At 46.8% G+C, this 25,160-nt stretch overlaps 1 protein-coding gene across 2 annotated transcripts in view; it reads right to left on the bottom strand.

The window, feature by feature from the left end:
* LOC140405769 (uncharacterized) overlaps nt 1-25,160 on the bottom strand; it is a 96,516-nt gene that overhangs the window by 17,207 nt on the left and 54,149 nt on the right. For both annotated transcript variants that reach the window (XM_072494202.1, XM_072494205.1), the window contains exons 6-13: nt 24,642-24,829; nt 21,855-22,048; nt 20,753-20,835; nt 10,011-11,321; nt 7,430-7,581; nt 6,996-7,095; nt 3,078-3,218; nt 863-927 (exon numbers count right to left, since the gene is read on the bottom strand). In XM_072494202.1, the coding sequence (XP_072350303.1) occupies nt 863-927; nt 3,078-3,218; nt 6,996-7,095; nt 7,430-7,581; nt 10,011-11,321; nt 20,753-20,835; nt 21,855-22,048; nt 24,642-24,829 (2,234 nt within the window). The remainder of the gene's footprint in view (nt 1-862; nt 928-3,077; nt 3,219-6,995; nt 7,096-7,429; nt 7,582-10,010; nt 11,322-20,752; nt 20,836-21,854; nt 22,049-24,641; nt 24,830-25,160) is intronic.

Genomic DNA, 25,160 nt, shown 5'->3' on the forward strand with positions numbered 1-25,160 from the left:
CCGTGACCACCTCGGAATACAAACCTATCCAGAAACAGGGTGGGGCTTCCGCCTTAGCAAGGGAAGCCTCTCTGTAAAATCCCTGACCTTGGTGCAGATTGAGGAGGGAGACCCTTCGGGGAGTGGAGAGATTGCTCTATGAGAAATAAACCTGTGCTTGTTTTGTATCCAACTGTGCATTTCCATGTGGTCACTTTGTTGGATTCTACAAAATTCTTCGAGGATGTAACTAGTAGAGTTGACAAGGGGGAGCCAGTGAATGTGGTTTTTTTGGACTTTCGACAAAGTTCCACAAGAGACTAGTGTGCAAAATTAAAGCGCATGGGGTCGGGGTTGTGTATTGCGATGGATATTAAACTGGTTGGCAGACAGGAAACAAAGAGTAGGAATAAATGGGTCTTTTTCGGAAGGCAGATGTGACTTGTGGGCTACCGCAGGGATCAGTGCTGGGACCCCAGCTATTCACTATATACATTAATGATTTGGATTAACTAAATGTAATATCTCCATATTTGCAGATGGCACAAGCTGGGTGGGAGGGTGATCTATGAGGAGGGCGCCGGGATGCTTCCGTGTGAGTGGGCAAAAGCATGACAAGTACAGTATAGTGTGGATAAATGTGAGGTTATCCACTCTGGTGGATTATATTTACACATATTTCAGTAAAACAGTCTCAACACTGCAATCAATCTCATCTGAGGTGATATAAAAAGCTATTTTACAGAACTGCTGATTAAAGCAGTTTATTTACTTTGAATAGCCTCCAATTCATTTAGCACTGCAGCTTGTTAGAGCGATAACAGCAGGTTCTGGTCTGCAGTAGGCCTGTAATTAACACCGGTAACATAGTCAGTATTCTTACCTAGTTCGGAGGTGTGTTTCATTTGTAACTTTTGCTTCACTCAGCAACAGCAGACTCCCAGATACCTATATAGTTTGGACGGTTAATAAAAAAAAGAGGTCAGTGGTAAATCATTAAAATTCTTTCCTTGTTCCTAAAGGACATACATTACAAAATCATGGCTCGTGCTACAACATAAACCCCTAATATTTTCAGTTAACATTCCTTAACCAAAGGTGACTAGGTTCAGTGAGTAAATAGACACTGCTGTAAAATTGCCACGGAAAATTTAGCAGAATCAAGCTAACAGATTCCTTAAATTTCATAAACATGTCCAGACTGTATTTTGACATTTGATCATAGAAGTTCAAAATTGTGTCAAACTCCTTTTCAAAAGTGGGGCTGGGAAACTCCACCTAGTTCTGCTCATTTAAACAAGTCAGAAAATTTATATTCCCAGCATGTGATGTGGTTTCCTCTAAATCGGTGTCTTTGGAGTGGCCCACTGAAATCATCTCATTCCCACTCTCAACTCACATCCCCCAGTTGGTAATAGAACCATTCTGGGAAAAGCTTGTAATTGGTGTTACCAAGATAACCTAGCAGGGAGGAGACCCTGCTGAAAAGATCAGCAAGACATTGCTGCCTTGGAGAGAGTGTGAAATAAATTAAGGCAAATTTACAAGCTTCCTTCATGAAAAAAAGAGAAATTCCCAGATAAATAACACTATTTCAATTTTTAGTCCTCAACTACCTCCTCTTTCACTGTGATTTTGGCCCTGTCATCTTCCTTGGTACAGACAAGTGCAAAGTACCCATTTAGTCCCGTCTGCCCCCATGCATAAATTCCCCTTTTGGTCCTCAATTAGCCCTGCTCCTCCTTTTAATATTGGTTGCCAGTTTCTTCTCATACTCTATTTGCTGTTCTTATCTGTTTTCTCACTTCCCCTCTGAACTTTCTATATTCAACCTGTTCTCAATAACAGCCCCCTGACATCCATTTAAAAATTTTTAAAAAACATTTAGAGTACCCAATTTAGCGTGGCCAATCCACCTGGCCTGCACATCTTTGGGTTGTGGGGGCGAAACCCCCGCAAACACAGGGAGAATGTGCAAACTCCACACTGACAGTGACCTGGGGATGGGATCGAACCAGGGACCTCGGCGCCGTGAGGCAGCTGTGCTAACCCACTGCACCACTGTGCTGCCCCCCCTGACATCCATCATATGCACCCTTTTTCTTTTTCATCCTACTCTGTCTCTTTCATCGTCATGGCTCTCTGGCTTTGTTTGGCCCACCTTTTCCCCTCAAAGAACATCTTGACTATACCAAACTAGAGCCTCTTTAAAAGGCAGCTCATTGTTCCATTGCAATCTTTGGTTCCAGTTCACATTGATCCAATTCATTCTCACCCCACTGAATTTGGCCCTACCCCAATTAATGAAAAACATGACACCAACGTTACAAACAGTCTGGTTCTGTCTCAGAGCGTTGCCAAGAGTCAGTAACTGGGGGATAATGTTTGTAGCGGGAATAGAAAATAAGTTCAGCCTTCCAAATATTTAAATAGAGGAAATTTCTGCTCATCCAGTACTGGACATCAGACAAGCAATTTGGCAGTTTGACAACAGTGGAGGAATCGAGAGGGGTGGTTGTAAGGGTGTCCTCAGAATAGACTTAAACAGCACAGCAATGTCCACTGTTTTATAGCTGAAGTCATAGACTGCAAGGCTTCAACAACATCCACGGCATTGCAAGTTTTTGCAGAAACAATGAGCAAATATAGAGAAACACATGATTCTGAGGGGGCTTGACAGGGTTGATGCTGAGAGGCTGTTTCCCCTCTTGGGGGAATCTAGCACAAAGGACATGGTTTCCAAATAAGGGGTCTCCCACTTAAGATGGAGGTGAGGAGAAATTTCTTCCCAGAGAGTCGTTCATCTTTAGAATTCACTACCACAGAGTGCTGTGGAGGTTGGTCATTGAATATATTCCAAGCTGAGGTGAACTGATCTACAAGGCGCTCAAAGGTTATGGGGAGCAGGCAGGAAAACCAGAGTTGGAGCCACATCAGATCAGCCATGAGCTTATCAAATGGCACAGCAGGCTTGAGGGACCAAATGGCCTGCACCTGCTTTTATTTATGTTCTTAATCCAATGCATAATAAATTACAAGATCATGGTAGCCCTTTAAGAGTGACTAACTTAAGATATTGGAAAATGAGTACTCACTACCTTTTGTGGAGTCTCCTCTTGTCCAGTTAATGATGATATATTGGGATCAGGAAAGTGTTCACACTGAACTAGCACTTTTGGTTGCACCACATTATCTTGATCGCTTGCAAGTTGTTCGGAATCACTTGAATATGGTCCATCCTGAGGAAGAAGCAGCAAGATGCCGCTGTTAATTTTGAGGCTCAAAATTTCTAAGCCTTACCTGCGCATTCCCAGCAGGTTCGGGCCATGGTTGCCCTTTTTGTGCAGCACCGAAGTGGCAGAGGATCAGTCACCATGTCAAAACTAACGGCACAGCAAGAGACAGATGTTAGGATTGGGCATTCCACACATCAGGAGCTCATTCATTCCCCAGCCCCCAATAGGACAGAGCGGATGTTTCAGTGGTATTTTTCCAAACACAAAAATGAAATGCAGTTGCCTTACAAAGAAAAAACATTGCATTTTATTAGCACTCTGCTTACCCAGGACATCACAAAGCACATTGCAGCTAATGAAATCGTTTTGGAGTGCAGTCACTGCTGTAATGTAGGAATCACAGCAAACAAATTCCCACAAACAGACGTGTGATCATCTACAGAAACATAGTCAATTAGGGGAGGGATATTGTAAAAGGGGATAATGAAGCAGAAAGGGTGGCCTGTATGGAGACCTGCACCAGTGGGGAAATGGCAAGGGAAGGGATGAGCAGCGAGTAATAAGGAAGGAGGTATTATCCTTTTAATTGGGGATGGGAGTTGGTCTGCAGAAGCTGATCATCTGGGGAGTTATTAAGGGCTGAAGCCTCCCTCGATGCATATCGGCCCCATTAGAATCAATTGTTAGCTGCGGTTCAATGGTAATAATAATAATCTTTTATTGTCACAAGTATGAAGTTACTGTGAAAAGCCCCTACTCGCCACATTCAGGCACCTGTTCGGTAAGCTGGTACGGGAATTGAACCCACATTGCTGGCCTTGTTCTGCATTACGAACCAGCTGTCTAGCCCACTGAGCTAAACCAGTAATGCTCATGCTTCCAATCAGAAAGACTGTGGAGTCACATTCTACTCCAGAGATGAGTACAATCTGGGCTGACACTCAATTCAGTACCAAGGCTAGATTGTCCTGAGCTGCCATCCTTCGTTTGAGACATTAACCAAGTCCCTGTTTATCCTCTCAGGCAAACAGAAGAGATCCAATCTCATTATTTTGAAGAGTTGGGGAGTTCTCTATGCGTATTGGTCAATATCTAATCCGTAACCAACATAGTTAAACAAAATTATCTGGCCATCATTACTGCTGATTGTGGCAGCTCACTGGGTACAAATTGCTGCCTAAGCATTACATCAATGACTACACTTCAAAAATATTTCATTGGCTGGGAAGTGTTTAAAGACATTTAAACATTGTGAAAGACGTTATTAAAAAAATATATCAAATGCTTAAAACATGGGGAAACTATCATTGCACGATGACTGAATACAGTGCCTCTTGTGGGGTAATAGAACATAGAACAGTACAGCACAGTACAGGCCCTTCGGCCCACGATTTTGTGCCGACCAATTATCCTAATCTAAGATCAATCTAACCGATACCCCTTCAATTTACTGCTGTCCATGTGCCTGTCTAAGAGTCGCTTAAATGTCCCGAATGACTCTGACTCCACCACCTCTGCTGGCAGTGCATTCCACACACCCACCACTCTCTGTGTAAAGATCTACCTCTGATATCTCCCCTATACCTTCCTCCAATCACCTTGAAATTATGTCCCCTCGTGACAGCCATTTCCGCCCTGGGGAAAAGTCTCTGGCTATACACTCTAGAATGAGAGGTCACAGATATAGGTTGACAGGCGATAGATTTAAAACAGATGAGTAGAAACTACTTGCAGAGTGTGGTGGTGTCTGAATCATTAAATGTTTTTTTAAAAAGGAGATAGATATGTTTCTAATTTAAAATATGGGTTAAAGGGATATGGGGAACAGGCAGGGATGTGGATTTGAGACCAAGAAGAGATCAGCCATGATCTGACTGAATGGCAGAGCAGTCTCGACATGCTGAATTGCCTACTTCTGCTCCCAAGTCGTATGTAAGACTTAGAAATGCTACGTAGCAGAAAGAGGCAATTCAGCCCTCGAGTGTGCGCTGGCCAAAAAACTAACTTGTCGCTCATTTTGATCCCACTTTTCAGCATTTGGTCTTCAGGGGTGAAATTCTCCGGTATCGGCGCGATGTCCGCTGACCGGCGCCCAAAACGGCGCAAATCAGTCGGGCATCGCGCCGCCCCAAAGGTGCAGAATCCTCCGCATCTCGGGGGGCCGAGTCCCAACCTTAAGGGGCTAGGCCGGCGCCGGACTAATTTCCGCCCCGCAAGCTGGCGGAAAAGGCCTTTGGTGCCCCGCCAGCTGGCTCGGAAATGACATCTCTGGGCGGCGCATGCACGGGAGCGTTAGCGGCCGATGACAGCATCCCCACGCATGCGCTGCGGAGGGAGTCTCTTCCGCCTCCGCCATGGTGGAGGCTGTGGCGAAGGCGGAAGGAAAAGAGTGCCCCCACGGCACAGGCACCCCCCCCAGGACCCCGGAGCTCGCCCGCGCCGCCTTGTCCCGCCGGTAAGGTAGGTGGTTTAATCTACGCTGGCGGGACAGGCATTCTAGCAGCGGGACTTCGGCCCATTCGGGCCGGAGAATCGCGGGGGGGGGGGGGGGGGGGGCCCGCCAACCGGTGTGGCGGGGGCGGGATTCACGCCAGCCCCCGGCGATTCTCCGACCCAGCGGATCCAGATACCTTTAAATGAATGGAGTATTTCAGCCTTAACCACCAATTCAGGCAGTGCCACCTACCACCTTCTGGGTGAAAATGTTTCCTCATGTCCCCTTTGATCCTTCTATCAATCACCTTAAATCTATGCCACTATGGTAATTGACCCTTCCACTAGTGAAAACAAGTCCTCCCTGTCTACCCTATCGAGGCCCCTCAATTTTGTACACCCCTTGCCCTCCACTGTTCTGAGGAAAACATCTTTAGCCTATCCAATCTCTCCTCGTAGCTGAAATTTTAATGCCCTTGCGATATTCTTGTAAATTTTCTCGGCAAAAATTGCGGTGACCAGAATTGTGCAGAGAGTGCGCGCGAGAGAGAGACAGAGGGCGTGTGCGAGAGAGAGGGCGTGCGCGAGAGAGGGCGCTTGAGAGAGAGAGAGCACGAGTGCGCGAGAGGGCGGCGCACGTGCGCAAGAGAGAGGGCGTGCGTGAGAGAGCGTGTGCGCGCGAGAGAGCTCATGCACGAGAGCAAGCACATGCGCGACAGAGCGCCGCGAGAGAGAGCGGCCGAGAGAGAGTGGCACGAGAGAGAGCGCGTGAGCAAGAGTGAGCGCTTGCACGAGAGCGTATGCATGTGCACGTGAGAGCGTGTGCGCGTGAGAGAGCATGTGCGCATGAGAGCGTGTGCATGTGAGAGCGTGTGCATGTGAGAGCGTGTGCATGTGAGAGCGTGTGCATGTGAGAGCGTGTGCATGTGAGAGCGTGTGCATGTGAGAGCGCATCCGTGAGAGAGCGCAAGCGCGAGAGAGAAAGTGAGCGAGCGCGAGAGAGAGAGCGGTAGAGAGAGCGCTAAAGAGAGAGAGAGAGAGCGCTAGATAGAGATGCTAGAGAAGTCGCAAGCAAAAGAGAAAGCAAGAGAGCAACAAAAGACACCCTCACCCACAGTGCAATGTCAGTATCCTCAAGGTCAGTCTGTTTCTACCAGATTACGATTGATATAATTTAACAAAATCTCTCTGCCTCAACAAGTTTTGACTTCTCCCCTTCAAAAGAATTGCAACGTAGAAAGTCTACTTCTGCTTATTAAATGGGATCTCTGTGAGCAAAGAGACTGCCAACCAAAACTGACTTTGCTTATCCTTACTCCATAATGGCTCCCAGCCTGTTTCACTCACCACTGCTTTCAGGAGAAACTCTTGGTTGTAATCTGTATGGCTGTTGTGAACATCGTAACTGCTTTTCTCTTGCATGTTTTCAGCACTTAAAGTGGTTGAGCTGGAAACACAAATATCAGATATCAAATTATCATCAGTTTGAAAGAGAGTTAAATTAGTTACTTAATGAAGAAAAATATGATTTACGGCTTGTAATTGTTTTTTAAAAAAAGGATGATGATGATCTTCTGGTCACTTAGCCTAATAGCTCCGTTTTGGTGTCAATTCATGTTCTATTACCTTTCCATGAGGTACCTTGGGACATTTTACGATGTTAAGGCAATATATTAAATGTAAGTTGTTGTTCAAATTGCTGTTGTACATTGGAAGCAAAAGAGCATAAACAAGTAAGCTACAGAATGAGAAGAGAGGGGCAAAGATCGACAGACACCCACCTTGAAATCGCAGTACTTTGCAGGACTGTGTGCTGCTTGTCCATAGTGTCAGTTAGCAGCTCGGAATCATCACTATAATTCCCCACATCTTCTCCTTTCTCTTTTGGACCCATTTCACTCGGCAGCAAATCCCAAAGCTGGTCTCCTAATGCCTAGGAAAGACAAGAAATCAAGCGAGTTAAGATAATTCCATACAATACAATTCAAAATTTCAAAAAACGTATATTGCTGATTTTTATTTAAACTGGTTGGGTTTCTGGTTTCCAAAACAAAATTTGCCTTTAGTCTTCTGACTATGCCCTTTTTTGTGCAGCTTCTATTTCTCAGAAAGACATTGGGCTGGATTCTCTGTTCCTGGGGCGAAGTGCCGACACTAACAGAGGATCTGTGGCGTTTCACGATGGGAAAGTTGGTGCGAAATCCTCACCAATTCCACTACAGGCGAGGGGCTTGCACTGGATAAACACCCGCGGAACCGGGTGAAACACCTGCGGAATATGCGGAAAACGGTTGGAGAATCGCCGGGTCATGTACTGCACATGCGCAGGGCTGACAAGCTGCAGCCGCGCGTACGCCTACACCCCCCACGCACGCACGCACCGGTCACACCGGAAAAGATGGCGGCAGCCGTGCTGGATGCGTACCCACCCACCCCATCCCCACAGCCCACCTCCTGGCCACCCTCCACCACTCCCCCAGCCCTGGCAGAAGTCCCCCAGCCATCGGCAGGGATCTCGGCCCATCGGTGGCGGTGCTGGACGCTATCCGCAAGCCCCCTCTCCCTCTCCGCAGCCGGCACGCCAGGCTCACGACCACTGCGACCACACGTGTCCATTGCCGTTGGGAACTCAGCCCATCGGAGGCGGAGCACGTGGGTGGGCCGGCTAATGATACGGCAACGGAATTGCAACTGCGCACGGCGCTTCCCGATGATGCTGATTGGGAGGGGGCGGAGCATTGCGACCCAGTGTCAAACTGGTGCCTGCCCCGATTCCGGGGTCATGAGCCATTCTCCGCCCATTCGCCATTCCCGATTTCAGCGTCGGGCAACAGAGAATCCCACCCATTGTTTATTTCAAGTAAACATTTAGCACCAGTGCCTGTTCCAATCATACTGATGACATCCACAATTTCGGAGTTAGACTGTAATGGAGCAATTTGGTGCATTTTTAATTAGCTCATTCTGGTTTGTCATCCGTTTAAAAACAGGCTTTGCGTCCAGAGCCAGAATCTCCAAGTAGTTGAAATAAAAGACTGGTCTTTGCTGGGATCACATGTCTAGGCAGCCCTCCAGTATTCCATCCAAGTAACCACTCCCATGTATTGGTCTAGACAGAGTATCTGTCCATTACTCTACAGATTTAACCCAGGGATACAGGGAAACATAGAATCCCTACAATGCAGAAGGAGACCATTCAGCCCATCGAGTCTACACCGACCCTCCGAAAGAGCACCCTATCATTGCCCACTCTCCGACCTGCTTTGTAACCTCACCTAAGCAGCAATTTAGCATGGCCAATCCACCTAACTCGCACATCTTTGGAAGAAACTGGAGCACCGGGAGGAAACCCAAGCAGAGACGGGGAGAACGTACAAACTCCACACAGACACCCAAGGCTAGAATTGAACCAGGGTCCCTGGCGCTGTGAGGCAGCAGTGCTAACCATTGTGCCACCCTGCCTGTTGGATCTTTGATGTTTTAGAGGAATGAATACCACTGTCGGTGTATGCTGCTCTTGTGTGTCTTTTAGTTCCTGGTTCTATAGTAGTTGCCCAGAAAAGCTGGTACATTTTGATGTGAAAATGTACTACTGAGCTCAGCATGCTTAATTCTTAACTGCCTTTACAGTGTTGGCTTAGCAATCTACTTAGTTGTATGAAAGACCAGGTAAGCTGTGGTTAGCACTGCTGTCTCGCAGCGCCAGGGACCAGGGTTTGATTCCGACCTCGGGTAACTGTCTGTGTGGAGTTTGCACATTCTCCCCATGTCTGCGTGGGTTTCCTTCGGGTGCTCCGATTTCCTTCCACAGTCCAAAGATGTGCAGGTTAGGTGGAGTGGCCATGCTAAATTGCCCCTTAATGTCCAAAAGGTTAGGTGGGGTTACGGGGGATTGGGCTTAGTTAGGGCGCTCTTTCGCAGGGTCGGTGCAGACTCGATGAGCCAAATGGCCTCCTTCTGCACTGTAGGGATTCTATGATTATTGATACAACTGAGTGGTTTGCTAAACCACCCGAGTTCCGTTGAATCAACCACGTTTGTGTGGGACTGGAGTCAAATATAGACCAAACCAGGTAAGCATGGCAAATTTTCTAGTTATAAAACATTAAGTGAACAGGTTGGATTTTCACAATGGTCAGGTAGCTTCAAGGTCGCTTTTATTTTTAGATTTAAAACAAAACAGAATTTGAATTTTCAGACTGCCCTTAATGTACTCTGGAACATCAGGGTCAGTCATAAATAGCAAATGAGGTTAGGAAAACTAAAATTTGACTCGTAAGCAAATGTAACCTTACATAAGGTAAACATTATACTAGACCTCACAAATCAAGGTGTCACACAAGCAAAGTGAAGTTTTGTTACCTTTGGATCTGCACTGTTTTCCTCTCGATTCTTTTCATTTTCTCTCTTGGGCATCTGAAGATCTCCATACTTTTGCACTGAAGGTCTGTCTTCCAATTGTTCATTAATAGCTTTCAAGACAGGCTGTTCAGGCAATTTATCAAGAGACACTAGAATGCGTTCATTGGGAGCACTGGCCATTGCTACTGGCATAAACTGGGACTGCACAATTCCTTGGAAAGAAGAAAAGGGTTGAGAGACTTCAACTTCGGGGTGATTCAAATTATTTAAGGTGCAAATCTGATCAGAGTCAGGAGTGCACAAAGTATTTTCAGAGAACGAAGGGCTAAGTTCTTGCAGTGAAAGTGAACTACTGAGTTCAGAACAAGACTGGTAAGCTTCATCAACAAGTGGCGACAAGTCTTTTAAATGTTGAAACTCTGTAATAAATTCCTTTTGGGGATTACCAGTGACTGTGAAAGCTTCAAGTACCTCAGATACAGGTACCTTGTAATGGGGATAGTAAACAAGGTTAAGTGGAATTACAGACACCTTTACATCATCCAACAGGGTACTATCTATGACTGAAGGCAACAGCTCATTGTGTTCAGGGGGTGGTTTTTCATCAGTCTGTGTACACGATTCTGAAACATTTCGACTCCGAGCAGGCATACCGGCACTCAGTTGTGTGTATACACAATCTGAAGAAAGGTACTGATCTTGTGGACTATTGGGGTTTTCATGCAATGTATTACATAAGCTTGAGTTTTCCTTTTCGGACGATGTTTCCAAGGAGTCGCCGCAAAGATCTTTTGCAAAAGATTGAGGTATTTCAACTCTGGACCCAATTTTTATCACATCATTTGCTGCAACTGGTGAATGATGATCATAAGTGACTGGAGAGGAAGGCTCCTTCTCCAACACTAATATTTTCTCCCCAGTTGAAGACTTTCTCTTCAATGGGCGCAGTAAGACATAAATCTCTTCTACAGTGTCAGTAGCATCGGCATCAGAGGCCCGTTTCAAAGATCCGTTGTGCAGATCCAAAGATGTTGACTGACTGTCTTGATGTAAGGATGTATTTGAGCTATTGGTGCTGGAAACACCAATAAAGGGAGTGGTAACCATTTCTCCTTCAACAGAATCCCTCTCCTGAATAACAAGAGAACGGTCATCTTTATCTTGGGCAGGCAAGCCATTATTTGAAGTATGATATGTATGTCCAGTGTGCATCTTATTGGAATCCTGTGCACCAATCTCTATGGACATGGCTGCAGACTTGGTAAGAGAGTCTTCAAATGGAGAGTCATAGACATCTTCTGCAGCATTGTTCTGTCGACAGATAATAATGATTAAATGTAATAACAAGGTTTGAATATTAATCTGGATTTGGAGATCTAGAGTAGGGCTCATATACATTAATCTGGATTAGGAGCTCAAGAGTAGGGCTCATTTACATAACTCATGACATGGCATGCCCCAATTTCCGCCATTTTGTAAGATATCACTTCATAGAAACCAGGGCCGGGATTCTCCCCTACCCGGCTGGGCGGGGGGTCCCAGCGGGATGGAGTGGCGTGAACCACTCCGGCATCGGGCCGCCCCAAAGGTGCGGATCCGCATCTTTAGGGGCCAAGCCCTCACGGTGAGGGGCTAGACCCGTGTCAGAGTGGTTTCCGCTCCACCGGCTGCCGTGGAAGGCATTTGGCGCCACGACAGCCGGGGCCAAAAGGACCTCGCTGGCGGGCGGAAGTCGGAGCATGCACGGGAGCGTCAGCGGCTGCTGACGTCATCCCCGCGCATGCGCAGGGGGGATGTCTCTTACGCGTCAGCCATGGTGAAGGCTTTGGCCGAGGCGGAGGGACAAGAGTGCCCCCACAACACAGGACCGCCCGCAGATCGGTTGGTACCTATCACGGGCCAGGCCACTGTGGGGGCACCCCCCGGGGCCAGATCGCCCCGCGCCCCCCCCAGGACCCCGGAGCCCGCCCGCGCCGCTTAGTCCCGCCGGTAAGAGAGGTGGTTTGATTCTCGCCGGCGGGACAGGCATTCCAGCAGCAGGACTTCGGCCCATCGCAGGCCGGAGAATCGCTGGGGGGGGGAGGGGGGGCCTGCCGACCGGCGCGGCGCGATTCCCGCCCCCGCCGAATATCCGGTGCCGGAGACTTTGGCAACCGGCGGGGGCGGGATTCACGCCAGCTCCCAGCGATTCTCCGACCCGGCGGGGGGTCGGAGAATCCCGCCCCAGATGTTTTCTTCACTGGCAGGTGAACATAAAGACATAGGAAAGAAGGGTAGGCCATTTGGTCCATCAGGCCTCTTCCGCCATTCAACTAGACCTTCTACTTCAATGTCATCTTCCCAATGTCACTATCCCCATATCCCATGGTATCTTTAATGTCTAGAAATCTATCAATTTCTGTCTTGAACATACTCATGACGGAGCCTCCATGGCTCCATAGCAGAGAATTTCAAAGACTCACCACCCTTTGAGTGGAAAGAAAATCCTCGTCTCAGTCCTAAATGGAGTGCCTTGGATTCTGAAAGTGCATTCTATGGTTTCAAGGAAAAAAGTTTGGGAGGGAGAATGGCTATACCTCTGTTCTCATGGATCCCCCAGTAACTGATTTCAGCAGCACTGGCCATGCCCTCCTGGATAGAGTATAGTGTCTTGCTAACCAAGGGTATGGGAAAGAAAAGTACTGCATGTTTTACTATCAAAGTGATAGGATCACATTTAGGATTAATAAATGCATCCAATCAGTACTTTTACAAATTCATCACTTCAGCTAAAATGCAGTTTTCTATATGTCAGAGCCAGCATGGATTTCTTAAGGGAACATTGTATGTAACTAATTTGCTGGAGTTTTTGAAGTAGTATCAGAGAGGGTTGATGAGGGTAACAATGTTCACATGGACTTTCAAGAGGTATTTGATATGGTGCCACACAACAGACATGGGAGAAATGTCATGTCTCATGGAATAAACTAAATTGGCTGAGTAACAGGGAACAGAGAGAAATGGTCAATAGATATTTTTCAGGATGGAAGAACGTTCGTTGTGATGGAGTTCCTCAGGGACCGAAATTGGGACACTCGCTTTTCCCGATATATATTAAGATCTGGACCTTGGTATGCAGGGGACAATTTCAAAGTTTGCAGCTGATACGAAATTTGAAAGTATTGTACACCATGAGGATAGTGTAGATCGTCAAAAGGACATAGGCAAGTTGGCAGATAGGTTGCAGATGAAGTGTGAGATGATCCATTTTGGCAGGAAGAACATGGTGAGACAATAGCCACGATTCAGCAACCCTGTTGCGCCCGGCACGGATCCGAGCTCAATAGGTGAACCGCACGCGAGTCCCAAATTGGGCTCTGCGCCAGGCCGATCATGAGTCACCCGACTTGCTCCACCCTGTGTGATCTGGATCTCTCCCTCACTGGGTAAGATCCTGATCAGAATATAAATACCTGGTTGACAGACTCACCGCCTGCACATGGGAGACCGCACCAAGCGCTGTTTAGTACTGGTCCACGGTGTACCGGCACCTGGGGGATCTCCCAAGTCATTGGAGACCCCTGGGTGGTCAGGGACAGGGCAGGGTGGCACTCCTGGCAGGGTGCCAGGCTGGCAGTACCAGGAGTAGGGCCCGGGGAGGCTTGCCAAGTAGAAGGGAGTGAGGGGGGATGCAAAAAGGCAGGGGGCGGGAAAGGGGAAGGATCGAGGCTGCTGGCCTCGAAATCCCTCTGGCCTCGGCAGAGAGAACCTCCCAGAGACCAAACAAAAACATCAAAGTGCCGTTGAATAGAGTGGCCACTTAGAAACACCCTTCTAAATGTGCCCAACAGCGGACTTTAACTAAAGACTGCTAAATCGCACCTAGAATAAAATAAGGGATACTCTAAAGGGTCTGCAGGAGCAGTGTGACGTGGGTGTATATGTGCATAAGTCATTAAAGGTGGCAGGACAGGTGGGGAGAGTAGTTAATATAAAATACAGTATCCTAGGCTTTATGAATAGAGGCACAGAATACAAAAGCAAAGAGGTTATGCCAAACGTGAAGACACACTAGTTAGATCTCAGCTGGAATTTTGTGTACATTTCCGGACACCAGACTTTAGGAAGGATGTGAACGCATTGGTGAGAGGTCAGGAGAGGTTTACAAGAATGGTTCCAGAGGTGAGAAATGTCAGTTATGAAGATAGATTGGTTGGGATTATTCCCCTTGGAGAGAAGAAGGCTAAGAGGAAATTTGAGATGATCAAAATGATGAGGAAGCTGGACAGAGTAGATAGGGAGACTGTTTCTGATTGTAAAAAAAAATCAAGAATGATTTAAAGTGACTTGCAAAAGCAAATGCGGTGTAAAAAACACTTTCACCCAGCGTGTGGCTCGGGTCTGGAATGCATGGCCTGGAAGTGTCGTGGATGCAGATTCAATCAAGGCATTCGATGAGTATTTCAATGTTACAGGGGAAAGGAGGAGAATGGCACCAAGTTATAATGCTCATTCAGAGAGCCAGTACAGACACGATGGACGGAATGGCCTCCACCTACACCCTAACAATTCTGCTACTTCACTAATTGCGACACAAAAATGCAATCCAGGTAAATAATTAACCAGCAATATCTATTCCATTTCAACCAATCTTTCTGGTGGCAGCATTGTTTTCTCTCAAGTGTGGTTTAATGTAGTGCTAAACTGGGCCATAAAAATCAGGATGACCTCAATTCATTCCCATGATCTGGGCTGATCTTGGCCATGGTGGTCGTAGGTGTCATGATATTCAAACACACACATCATGATAGACACACCAACAGACAAATCAGAACACACAACACCACAACCAATGACAGAAAGATATAAAAGCACAGACACAACCCCTGGTGGTCAGTAAGAGCTGCAGAGGGGAACCAGGACACAGCTATTGCCAAGGACACTCAGGGAGATAGCACGTGCAGAGTATCCAGAACGAACTGTATTATAAGAGTTATAATAAAATAGAGTTGTACCACATACAACTGTGTTGGCTCATCTGTGCACCAGAGCACCCAACACCACATGGTACAGGAGTGGATCGATACCTGCCGGCATACCTCAGTGTACAGAGACAACCAGCAGTGCCCAGGCATGATGCACGAGCTCCCGGTTCCGCAGGCGCTCCAGTGCGACGGCGACCTCCACGAAAACTGGCGGCGATTCCGGCAAATGTTCGAGTTGTTCCTGGCGGCAGCTGAACTCCAAGACCTGGATGATAAGGAAAAAATTGAATTTCTCCTCATCGTCGCCGGTGCAAGGGCAAGAGCAATGTTCAGAAGGTTCAGGTTCTTCAGGAGGCAGCAAAGGCACGATTACCAGGCAGTCATGGGCAAATTCGCCAAGTACTGTGAAGAATACGCAATCCAATGGGGACTTAAAGGTAAGACAAGCTGCAGTACTCACCTCGTGGCTGGGATCCCGGAGCCCGAAATCCCGGGCCTGAGAAAAGGCTGGGTCGAGGTCGGCGGCCATCTTGCTAAAGGTATAATGCTAGCACAGTTGCGCGAGAAGTGCGCAGAACCGGAAGTTTCGTTTGCGCATGCGCAATATGGTGCGCATGCGCAGTTAAGAAAACGGCCATCGGTAAAGGAACAGCGATCTGAGCATGCGCAGTCGCTTCCTACGTGCTACATACCGAGCGTCAGGATGTCAGAGGCCCAAGACTGGATCAATTTAAAAAGGAAATGTCCCAAATCCAATTTAAAAGGGAAACGTCCCAAATCAAAAAAACAAAAATCTGTTAAAGCTGTAAAACAACCTTCCTTCACCTGGAATGACAGCACAGTGCCGCAAATTGACCCAGGAGATGAATTTAACCTCCGAAGAACCCTCCGACAAGCAGTTACCTACGCACAAGCCGATGATTCCGACCTTGAATACTTCGATGACGATTTTTACAGTGTTTCCGGACCTCGCGAGCCCAATGATAGCTCCGTGGTCCTATATGACTATGACTCGGACGAACCTTTCGTGTTGCACATTGGCGGCCCCCATATTGAATCCGACGCAGATGCGGATTCATTTTTCGGATTTGAGGATCTTCAACCCAGCAGATATGACGTTCCAACTTATCAGTACCGGATGATGCTGCAGCCTGACATTACCAGACAGGGAGCGGTGCAAGCACACGGAGAGTGCCCTGCTGCCACACAGAGCGTGGTCCATGTCCCGCTCAACGTTCCCGACTCTATGAAAGAAGACATGCAAGACTCCAGAGTGCAGTCCTCGCATGAACCAGAAGTGACTCCAGTGTCACAAGCTTCCACAGCAAGCTCGTGGACAGCCTCCACGATAGAAGCAACGCAAGACTCCAGAGCGCAGTCCTTGCACGAACAAGAAGTGACTCCAGTGTCACAAGCCTCCACAGAGAGCTCGTGGACGGACTCCACGATGGAAGGAATGCAAGACTCCAGAGCGCAGTCCTTGCAGGAACAAGACCATGAGGGTCTAGCAACCTCTCCTGACCAACCAGCGGCAGACGATGCAAGTCTGCCATGCTCCCGTGAACAGCAAGAAGGCTATAACAGCCTACCATGCTCCACTACACAGCAGCATGACCATGACGGTCTCTCACGCTACAATAAAGGGCACAGCGCTGAAGACTGTTCAAGCCCAACTGAAGACAAGCCAAAGGAATCGCCTCGTCCAAGCCCGAAGAAAAAAGGTTTATGCGCTGACCTTCAGGATCATTGTAGCCGAACAGAGATTAATAATGCAGCACGGCCACAGAAGGATGCTGAGGATTTGCTAACGAAATTAATTGTATGTTTAACTTGCAAGGAGCAGACTGAGAATTGCCAGTGTTTTAGTACGGATCGAAAAAATGGACAAGACATTGATCCTCAGGTAATGGAAATAACACAACCTGAATCATATCTACAGCAGGGACAAATGTCTCCCTTCAACACAATACCGCAAAATCCCAACTTCGGAGACCAGCAGTTAGTCAGTAATGACTCTTCAAACCTGGAGGGGAACATTAATTGCATTGAACCTATACACACTCCACTGATTATTGAGCAGAACATTGGAGCAAGAATCCTGAGGACACCGACATCGAGTAGCCAGATAACGAATTTAACACCCACAGCAGTTTCAAGTGAACCAAGTGTGCTTTCCACTAATGATGAAGATGCAGATAAGGTCGACCCGATTATCCATTGTACCACACTAACCCCAGTGCTTAAGCAGTTATGTATGGGGAGTATAATGTGGGCAATTGAGAACAGTAAAAAAGAGACTGTGACCATGCCAGTCCCAGCAAAATCAGACCCAGAGACCATGAAGGCATGTACATCAAACAAAGTTACATATGAGGTACCTGAGAAGAAAAGTGAAACGGAATGTTCTTTGGAAAATGGTACAATGTCGATAGAAACAGTGGATACTATATTCGAGACCATACATATGGGAGAATTTGGGGGTAATAAACAAGGTTCTGCAATGTCTGGGGGAAGATTTAAAGTTCCAAAGAAGAAAAGCCCAAATGAAGGACAATGGCAAGACAATGACAGTCCACCGACATGGTGTGCACCACCAGATGAAAACTCTGACAATTTACCCAACCCTAGTGAACAGCAAGCTGCTAATGACGATCTATCCACGGGATGTGAGACGAGTGACGACAGCATCCCACTTCCCATGCAAAAGGTGCAAGGTGACAGACCTCGCCTAGTGCGTACCGAGGCACTCAACGATCACGGTGGGACCACTGACGACTGCGGTGGCGGCGCACCGCTTCCACCCTCGATGGCTCGAGCCTCTCCACTGGTTGGTGCATTCCTGCATGTTCCGACTCCAGAAGTGCAGCTTCAGGGAATCTCGGCTGCCTCCAGTGAACCTGTTGGGACTCCGGACGGGGGGCATCGACGGAAGGCAGACCGGACTCCAGATGGGGAGCAGCCAAGCGCCGACTCTGATCTGCGCACGCCAGACCTTGCTCCGGACGGGCGGTGTCGCGGCCTCGGTGATGGCACGCTCAGGGTGACGGCAGATGCCACGGCGACAGGGAATGGATCGCGTGGCAGTCCCACTGGGTCGGCAGTGGCAACCAGCATCGGCGGTCCAAGATGGACACACCAACTCGCGCCATCGCCAGACGTTGATGCGAGCAACAATTCTCTATCCAAGGCGACATGCTTCGACGTTTCTCTGCGGAGTCGCCCTTCCGGCACAGCAGGTGGCCGGAACCAGCGTACACGGTCTTGGCCAACTTCCACATCTGGCACAGTCATCGCCTTGCATGATATTAGTGATGGTGCTACTTCGATGGCAACGACCCATCGGCTACAAGATGCCGTCCACCACAAACATAAAAAGAAAACAGACTCCACCTTGTTCCTGGCATGCAGGGCGGATGGATTGGTGCGTAGGCGCAATCAGCGGGCTCTGTGCCGCCTTCCACGCTCGCAACTGCACCGTACGCACACGCCGGATCCTCCACTGGTTCCCAAGGATGACTTCGTGGAGGTGCCACGGATCATGCCCCTTCCATCGCCACCAGAACCAAACCACAGCCAGGGCACCACTAACAAAGATGTTGAATGTTATATTTGCAAGAATGAAAAAAACCAAGCACTGCACGAAGTACAACAAATGGTAAAGTAGAGACTTCGGCAACAGCATCACCTCCAACAGTCCAAGGTGAACCAGTGTGACCCCAAATCTCCACAGCTGAACCGGCTTGAGGACCAGCCCATTCTTGAGGCGGTCACCCATTAGACTGGACTTATAACGCTGTTAATACGTTCAAAAAGTCAAACACTTCTGTATTATAACCTGTTGTTGTTTATTGTTCCAGATATCGTCTGACCGGACCAATGTTCAAGTTTTTTTTTCTCTCGCATCCAAGTTTTGTTATGGTACAACCTTGTTAGTGTGACGCACCCGACATCGCCCCATGTAAATAGTTACGTCATAAACACACGCTGTACACAACACAAACGCACACTCTTAGATGCACTCACGACACAATTGTATTTATAACCACGTAGGCACTTGTCTTTGTAAAAAAGGGGGATGTCATGATATTCAAACACACACATCATGATAGACACACCAACAGACAAATCAGAACACACAACACCACAACCAATGACAGAAAGATATAAAAGCACAGACACAACCCCTGGTGGTCAGTAAGAGCTGCAGAGGGGAACCAGGACACAGCTATTGCCAAGGACACTCAGGGAGACAGCACGTGCAGAGTATCCAGAACGAACTGTATTATAAGAGTTATAATAAAATAGAGTTGTACCACATACAACTGTGTTGGCTCATCTGTGCACCAGAGCACCCAACACCACAGTAGGGATGCTACAACTGGCCTCTGCACATTGGATTATAGAGAACAAAATTCATCCAGGGTTCTTACTCCAGAGCAATGTTCAATGATCCTCCTTTGCCCCTCCCCATTGAAAAAGTGTATACATGAGGATTGAATGAGGGTGGATCAGAATCAGCTATGATTTCCACAGTTCAGTAGCCTGCCAACGATCACTGTCCAGCTTGTGAAAAATAGGCAGTTGGGTGAGTACATGGGAGGGAGAGGGTTGGGGTTGGTGTTGACAGCCCCTGAAGAGTCATACTTCAGCAAGGAATCAGCATTTTTAGGACAAAGGAAAGGAAATTGGAAAATAAGTTCAGAAAATCCAACAATGCTGTGAATTAAAGCAAAGGGAAGTGGTTTTCTGCTGGGGCAGAATCATAGAATCAACACAGTGCAGAAGGCCATTTGGCGCGTTGTATCTGCACCGACCCTCCAAAAGAGCACCCCACCTAGGCCTCTGCCCCCACCCCATCCTTGCAACTCTGTAACTCCACCTAACCTTTGTGACACTAAGGGCAATTTAGCATGGCCAATCCACCTAACCTGTACATCTTTGTGCTGTGGGAAGAAACCGGAGCACCCGGAGGAAAGCTGGGCAGACACGGGGAGAACGTACAAATTCCACACAGTCACCCAAGGCTGGAATTGAACTCGGATCTCTGGCACTGTGAGGCAACAGTGCTAACCACTGTGCCACCCTATCATGGTGCAAGTTAAAGTAAATGGTCAATCTGAAAACTTGCCATTACGTGTGGTAAACGGAATGCTGCACTTTTCAGACGAGCTTGAGTGAACAAAATCAAACAAAATTGTCAGGCTGTGAACCAATTGGTTGATGGAAAGAAAACATCATAGAAACTCTTAGAAAAGTACAAGAAAATATTTGAAAACAGTTTAGGGGAAATGACTGGAGTCAAAGCATGACTTAAGATAAACTTGATAGAATCTTGAAATGCTTAAAGGCAAGAACTGGCCCTTACGCTTTCAAACCAAAAGTCAAAAATGGAACTTGCCAAATTGATCAAAGATGGAGCGATCGAGAGTGTGATGATGAGTAATTGGACAACCCCAATTATACCATTTATCACGCTAGATGGCTGAGTGAGAATCTATGGTGACTTTAAAATGACGATTAACTCGGTGTTGTGTGCCGACCAGTATCCCTTACCCTTAATAGAGGACATATTTGCTGGATTATTGGGTGGACAAAAGTTCAGCAAGATAGAATTGCCCCAAGCATACTCCCAGATGAAGGTAGCTATCCCTTTTGTCTTTTATCACACCAGCACAATGAATGTTGAATGAAAGTCAACCTACTAACATAAATTGGCAGATGAACAGCTGCTAAATGGTAGCACAGAGCATGACAGACAGTGACAAGTGAATCTCATACCTCATCGACGTCAGGGAAATGTTCCACAAACTGTGACACGTAAGTGGTTATGGACTGTTCTTCCGGACGTTCAACATCCACATCTGCAGGTGAAAGAGAACAACCACTGTATTGTTAGTGTCCGGTCTGATGATGTTCAGGGGAAGGGAAGGTGGGTCTGGTACATGGTGCATAATCTGCCATATTGGGAAATAAATTATAGACTTGCATGAAGAATTTGGGCAGCAAGCTGCTGGGGGTGGGGGTGATTAGTGCTGGCTTTATGTGAATGGAAGTGGCAAGAGCCTAACACGTCCGGCCCACAGAATCATCCTTTGGGAGAGGGGTGAAGGAGAAGGGGATGAGCCCAAGTAGTGATCATCTGTGCCTTTCAGGACGCAGGAGAATCGCTAACTCCTTCAATCTACACTAAATAACTTTGGAAACATTTTGTGCCCATTTTTCTTTTCCACTGATCAAGCTGACCTGCCGATGTAACTCCAACCTCCATCCATTTGTACCTGAATTTTGCATAGGGTGTCACACAACCAGCAAAGGACTCACATCTGGGTAGCAAATCTCAAAGGCAGGCAGGCTGCTCATTCATTGACAATCCTGATGTAATATTTAAAATGGTGAATCTTTTGCAACAACAGGGCAGCTGAAGTGTCCGCCAATGCTTTTAAACTGCTGGCCGCCTGTTTCTCAGGTATAAAACAAGACGGTTGTGATTTGATGTTCTCCCCCATTGTATTGAAGATAATTGGGGCTGCTGGCTTACTTCATGGATAATGTTTCACCACTTTGGCTCACATTCTGAAGGTGAATCGATGCAAATCAGGTTTTGGTGTACAGTGATTAATATTTAAAAGTGAAATGATCACAGCATACAAGCTATGCATAGCAGGATGCATGACCAAAAAAAAAGCAATCACAGAAGCAAGTAGGAAATGGAAATGTCACACTGGTGTGGAAATGTCACACTGGTGCAATAAGTGGTTCTATTCAGAGATTGGGGTAAATGGATCATCAGTGGGGCAATGTAGAAGCATTATCCAGCAATTTGCCTCATCTACAAATGCTTGTTGAACCAGTACAGCGAAAGGAAGAAATTCTGCCATACCTTCGGGTTCTAGAAGTGGTGGGATGTCAAGATTGACATGCGCTATTTTGAAAGCATCTTCAAGATTGTCCCTGTTTGGTCTCTCCAGAACTTTTCTCATATCCACTAAACTAGGGTCGATTGCTTTGATAAGAGCCAGGAACGCAATGCCACTCCGCCAACTGGTACCAAAATCCTGGATGGTTATGCCATATCTGTATACGATAAAGTTCATAGTATTGGCTACTTTATAAACATTGCACATGCAGCACATAACAGATCTATGCATGGTGCTTTGAACAAGATATAATAATAATCTTTATTAGTGTCACAAGTAGACTTACATTAACACTGTAAAATTACTGTGAAAAGCCCCTAGTCGCCACATTCCGGCGCCTGTTCGGGTTCACGGAGGGAGAATTCAGAATGTCCAAATTACCTTACAAGCACGTCTTTCGGGACTTGTGGGAGGAATCCGGAGCACCCCGAGGAAACCCACGCAGACACGGGGAGAACGTACAGACTCCGCACAGACAGTGACCCCAAGCCAGGAATCGAACCTGGGACCCTGGAGCTGTGAAGCAACAGTGCTAACCATGCTGCTACAGTGCCGCCTGCACATGTGGCACAGGATATTTCTCAATTTGAGGGACGCATTGGTGCATGTACTAAGAGTTGCCTAATTCTGCACCTGTGCCTGGTTCATGATAAGTAAACTCTTTACTAATATAAACTGATCACAAACTTTTCTTTTCCAATGCCCCAAAATCTCTCCTCAGGATAAACATTGAGCATTTGTTTAAAAGCTTTTACCAGTTACATCCTCAAACCACAATTAATGACACCTCAACAGGCAAATGGGACCCATCTAAAAGGCGACCACACTGACAGTGGCATCGTTCCCTCTCTTGCATTGAAGGAACTGAGCTGCTTGAGGAAACTCTGCATGTTGCTCAGTGTCTGGATTTCAGGGCCCACATGAAGCTACCAAATTTTCCAAGGGCTGGAAACCATCTAATTATTACTATTCTGGGTAAAATCTGCCACAGGGTTAAACAGACACAATACAGAATATGTGTTCACGCCTCCATTGTGGAATTCTTTGTTCTTCCCCTAAAAATGTGGTTGGATCTAAAATTCAATTGTTACTGCACTTCAAAAAGTACTTCACTGGCTGTAAAGCACTTTGCTGTCGGTCATGGAAGGCAATACAGAAAAGCAAGCTTTTTCTTTTTTATGATGTGGAGATGCCGGCATTGGACTGGGGTGGGCACAGTCTTACAACACCAGGTTAAAGTCCAACAGGTTTGTTTCGAATCACTAGCTTTCAGAGCACTGCTCCTTCCTCAGGTGCATGAAGAGGTGGGTTCCAGAAACATATATGTATATATATAGACAAAGTCAAAGATGCAAGACGATACTTTGAATGCGAGTCTTTGCAGGTAATTAAGTCTTTACTACTTCTCTCTGATCTGTAAAGACTTAATTACCTGCAAAGACTTGCATTCAAAGTATCGTCTTGCAGCTTTGACCCCAGCTAGTATAAACCCAAACTGTTCAATCTCTCCTCATACATCAACCCCTCCATTCCCAGAATCAATCTGGTGAATCTCCGGAATGAATCTCCTCTGAACTGCCTCCAATGCCACGACATCCTTCCTCAAATAACGAGACTAAAACTGAACACAATACTCCAGATGTGGTCTCACCAACACCCTATATAATTACAACAACACTTTGCTACATTATACTCCAGTCCTTTTGCAGTAAATGTTAACATTCCCTTTGCCTTTTTAATTCCATGCTGTGCCTGCAAACCGACTTTCTGCGATTCATGAACAAAGACACCCAGATCCCCCTGCTCAGAAGCATTTTGAATCCACTTTCCATTTAGATAATAATTTACCTTAGTATTTTTTTCATCCAAAATGACACGCTTACCTACATTAAACTCCATCTACCAAATCTCCGTTAGGCAGGCCATGTGCTTAGGATGTCAGAGACCTGACTGCCAAAGTAAATCTTCTTTGCCCAGCTCAAGGAAGGCTTGTGAACAAGAGGAGGACAAAGGGGAATGCTTCACAGACACCCTGAAGGTTTACCTCAAGTAATGCAACATGGACGTCAACGCCTGGAAGACCCTTGCTCGGAAGAGACCTACTTGGAGGAGCCTCCTGATTGGAGGGACAGAATTGCAGTTGAAGCTGCGGCTCTAGGATTGGGCACAGCAGCCATGCAAGAATCCACAGAACCCATGACCAGCGACATGGAATTTCATAGGTGGACAATCATACTCGTTAGCGAGTGATCAACGAAAAAGGGTGTAATCACTGTTGTGAGTTAGGAAACATGGCAGACAATTTGTATACAACAAACTATCACAAACAGCAATGAGTAATGTCTCTTTTTTTTGTGTATCCATTAAGGGATAAATATTGGCCTACTCTTGTTTAAATAGTGTCCTGGGATCTCGCTCACCTGCGTGAGTAGAAGGAGCTTTGGTTTAACATCTCATCCAAAAGATGGCAAACAATGCAGTACTCCCTTAAGTACTGTAATAGTATTAGATTATGTACTCAAGTCATTGGTGTGGATGTTGAATCCATGACCTTCTGACTCGAGGCGAGACAAGGAAAGTGGTGGATTCCAAGGAAGAAAGCAGCAAGGGTACAGCCAACGTACGGTTATGGCAAGGCTTTTAAAGGTGGGGAAGGAAGAGAGGGTTTCAGGGAGAGTTTCAGGTTGCTAGGATACCACAACGGAGATCCTGCTGTGGATAGAAGCAGAAACGAGCTTGAAGAAACTTACTTTGCCGTCCTCCTCTGCACCCAATTCAAGAGAACTTTTATGACCTTCCTCTGATCTTTGTATGGAGTCGAAGGGGTGTTTACCTTCGTGATGCAGTGCGTCATTAGGTCATTGTCACTCTCACTGTGCAAGGAACACAAGCTGGACGTGGGAGAAAAGATTTTCAAGTGTCCAGTCGCTTCCTTTATCTGCAGTTACAGGAACAAAACATTTATCAAAATACTGCAGATACATCACACAAAGGGAATTTTAACCCTGACTGACTGAATGGAAACCAGTTGGGTGGACAGAGAAATTATCCACGGAATCTACTCATTGATGTATAGCTTACAGCCCGTGGTTCTGATTTTAATCTGCTTTTGTATGCAGGCAGGATGGACACCTGCCAGAATATTCATTAAATGTCCATATCTGGCTCCAACGATATCATTGGTATGTCAGGTTTGATCTCTCATTTGCCCACAGTTAAAGGTTGGCTGCCATGACAGTATCCCTGGATTAGGGAGGGGAAATATCAGT

Source organism: Scyliorhinus torazame, chromosome 2 (genome assembly GCF_047496885.1).
Source record: "Scyliorhinus torazame isolate Kashiwa2021f chromosome 2, sScyTor2.1, whole genome shotgun sequence".
NCBI lineage: Eukaryota > Metazoa > Chordata > Chondrichthyes > Carcharhiniformes > Scyliorhinidae > Scyliorhinus > Scyliorhinus torazame.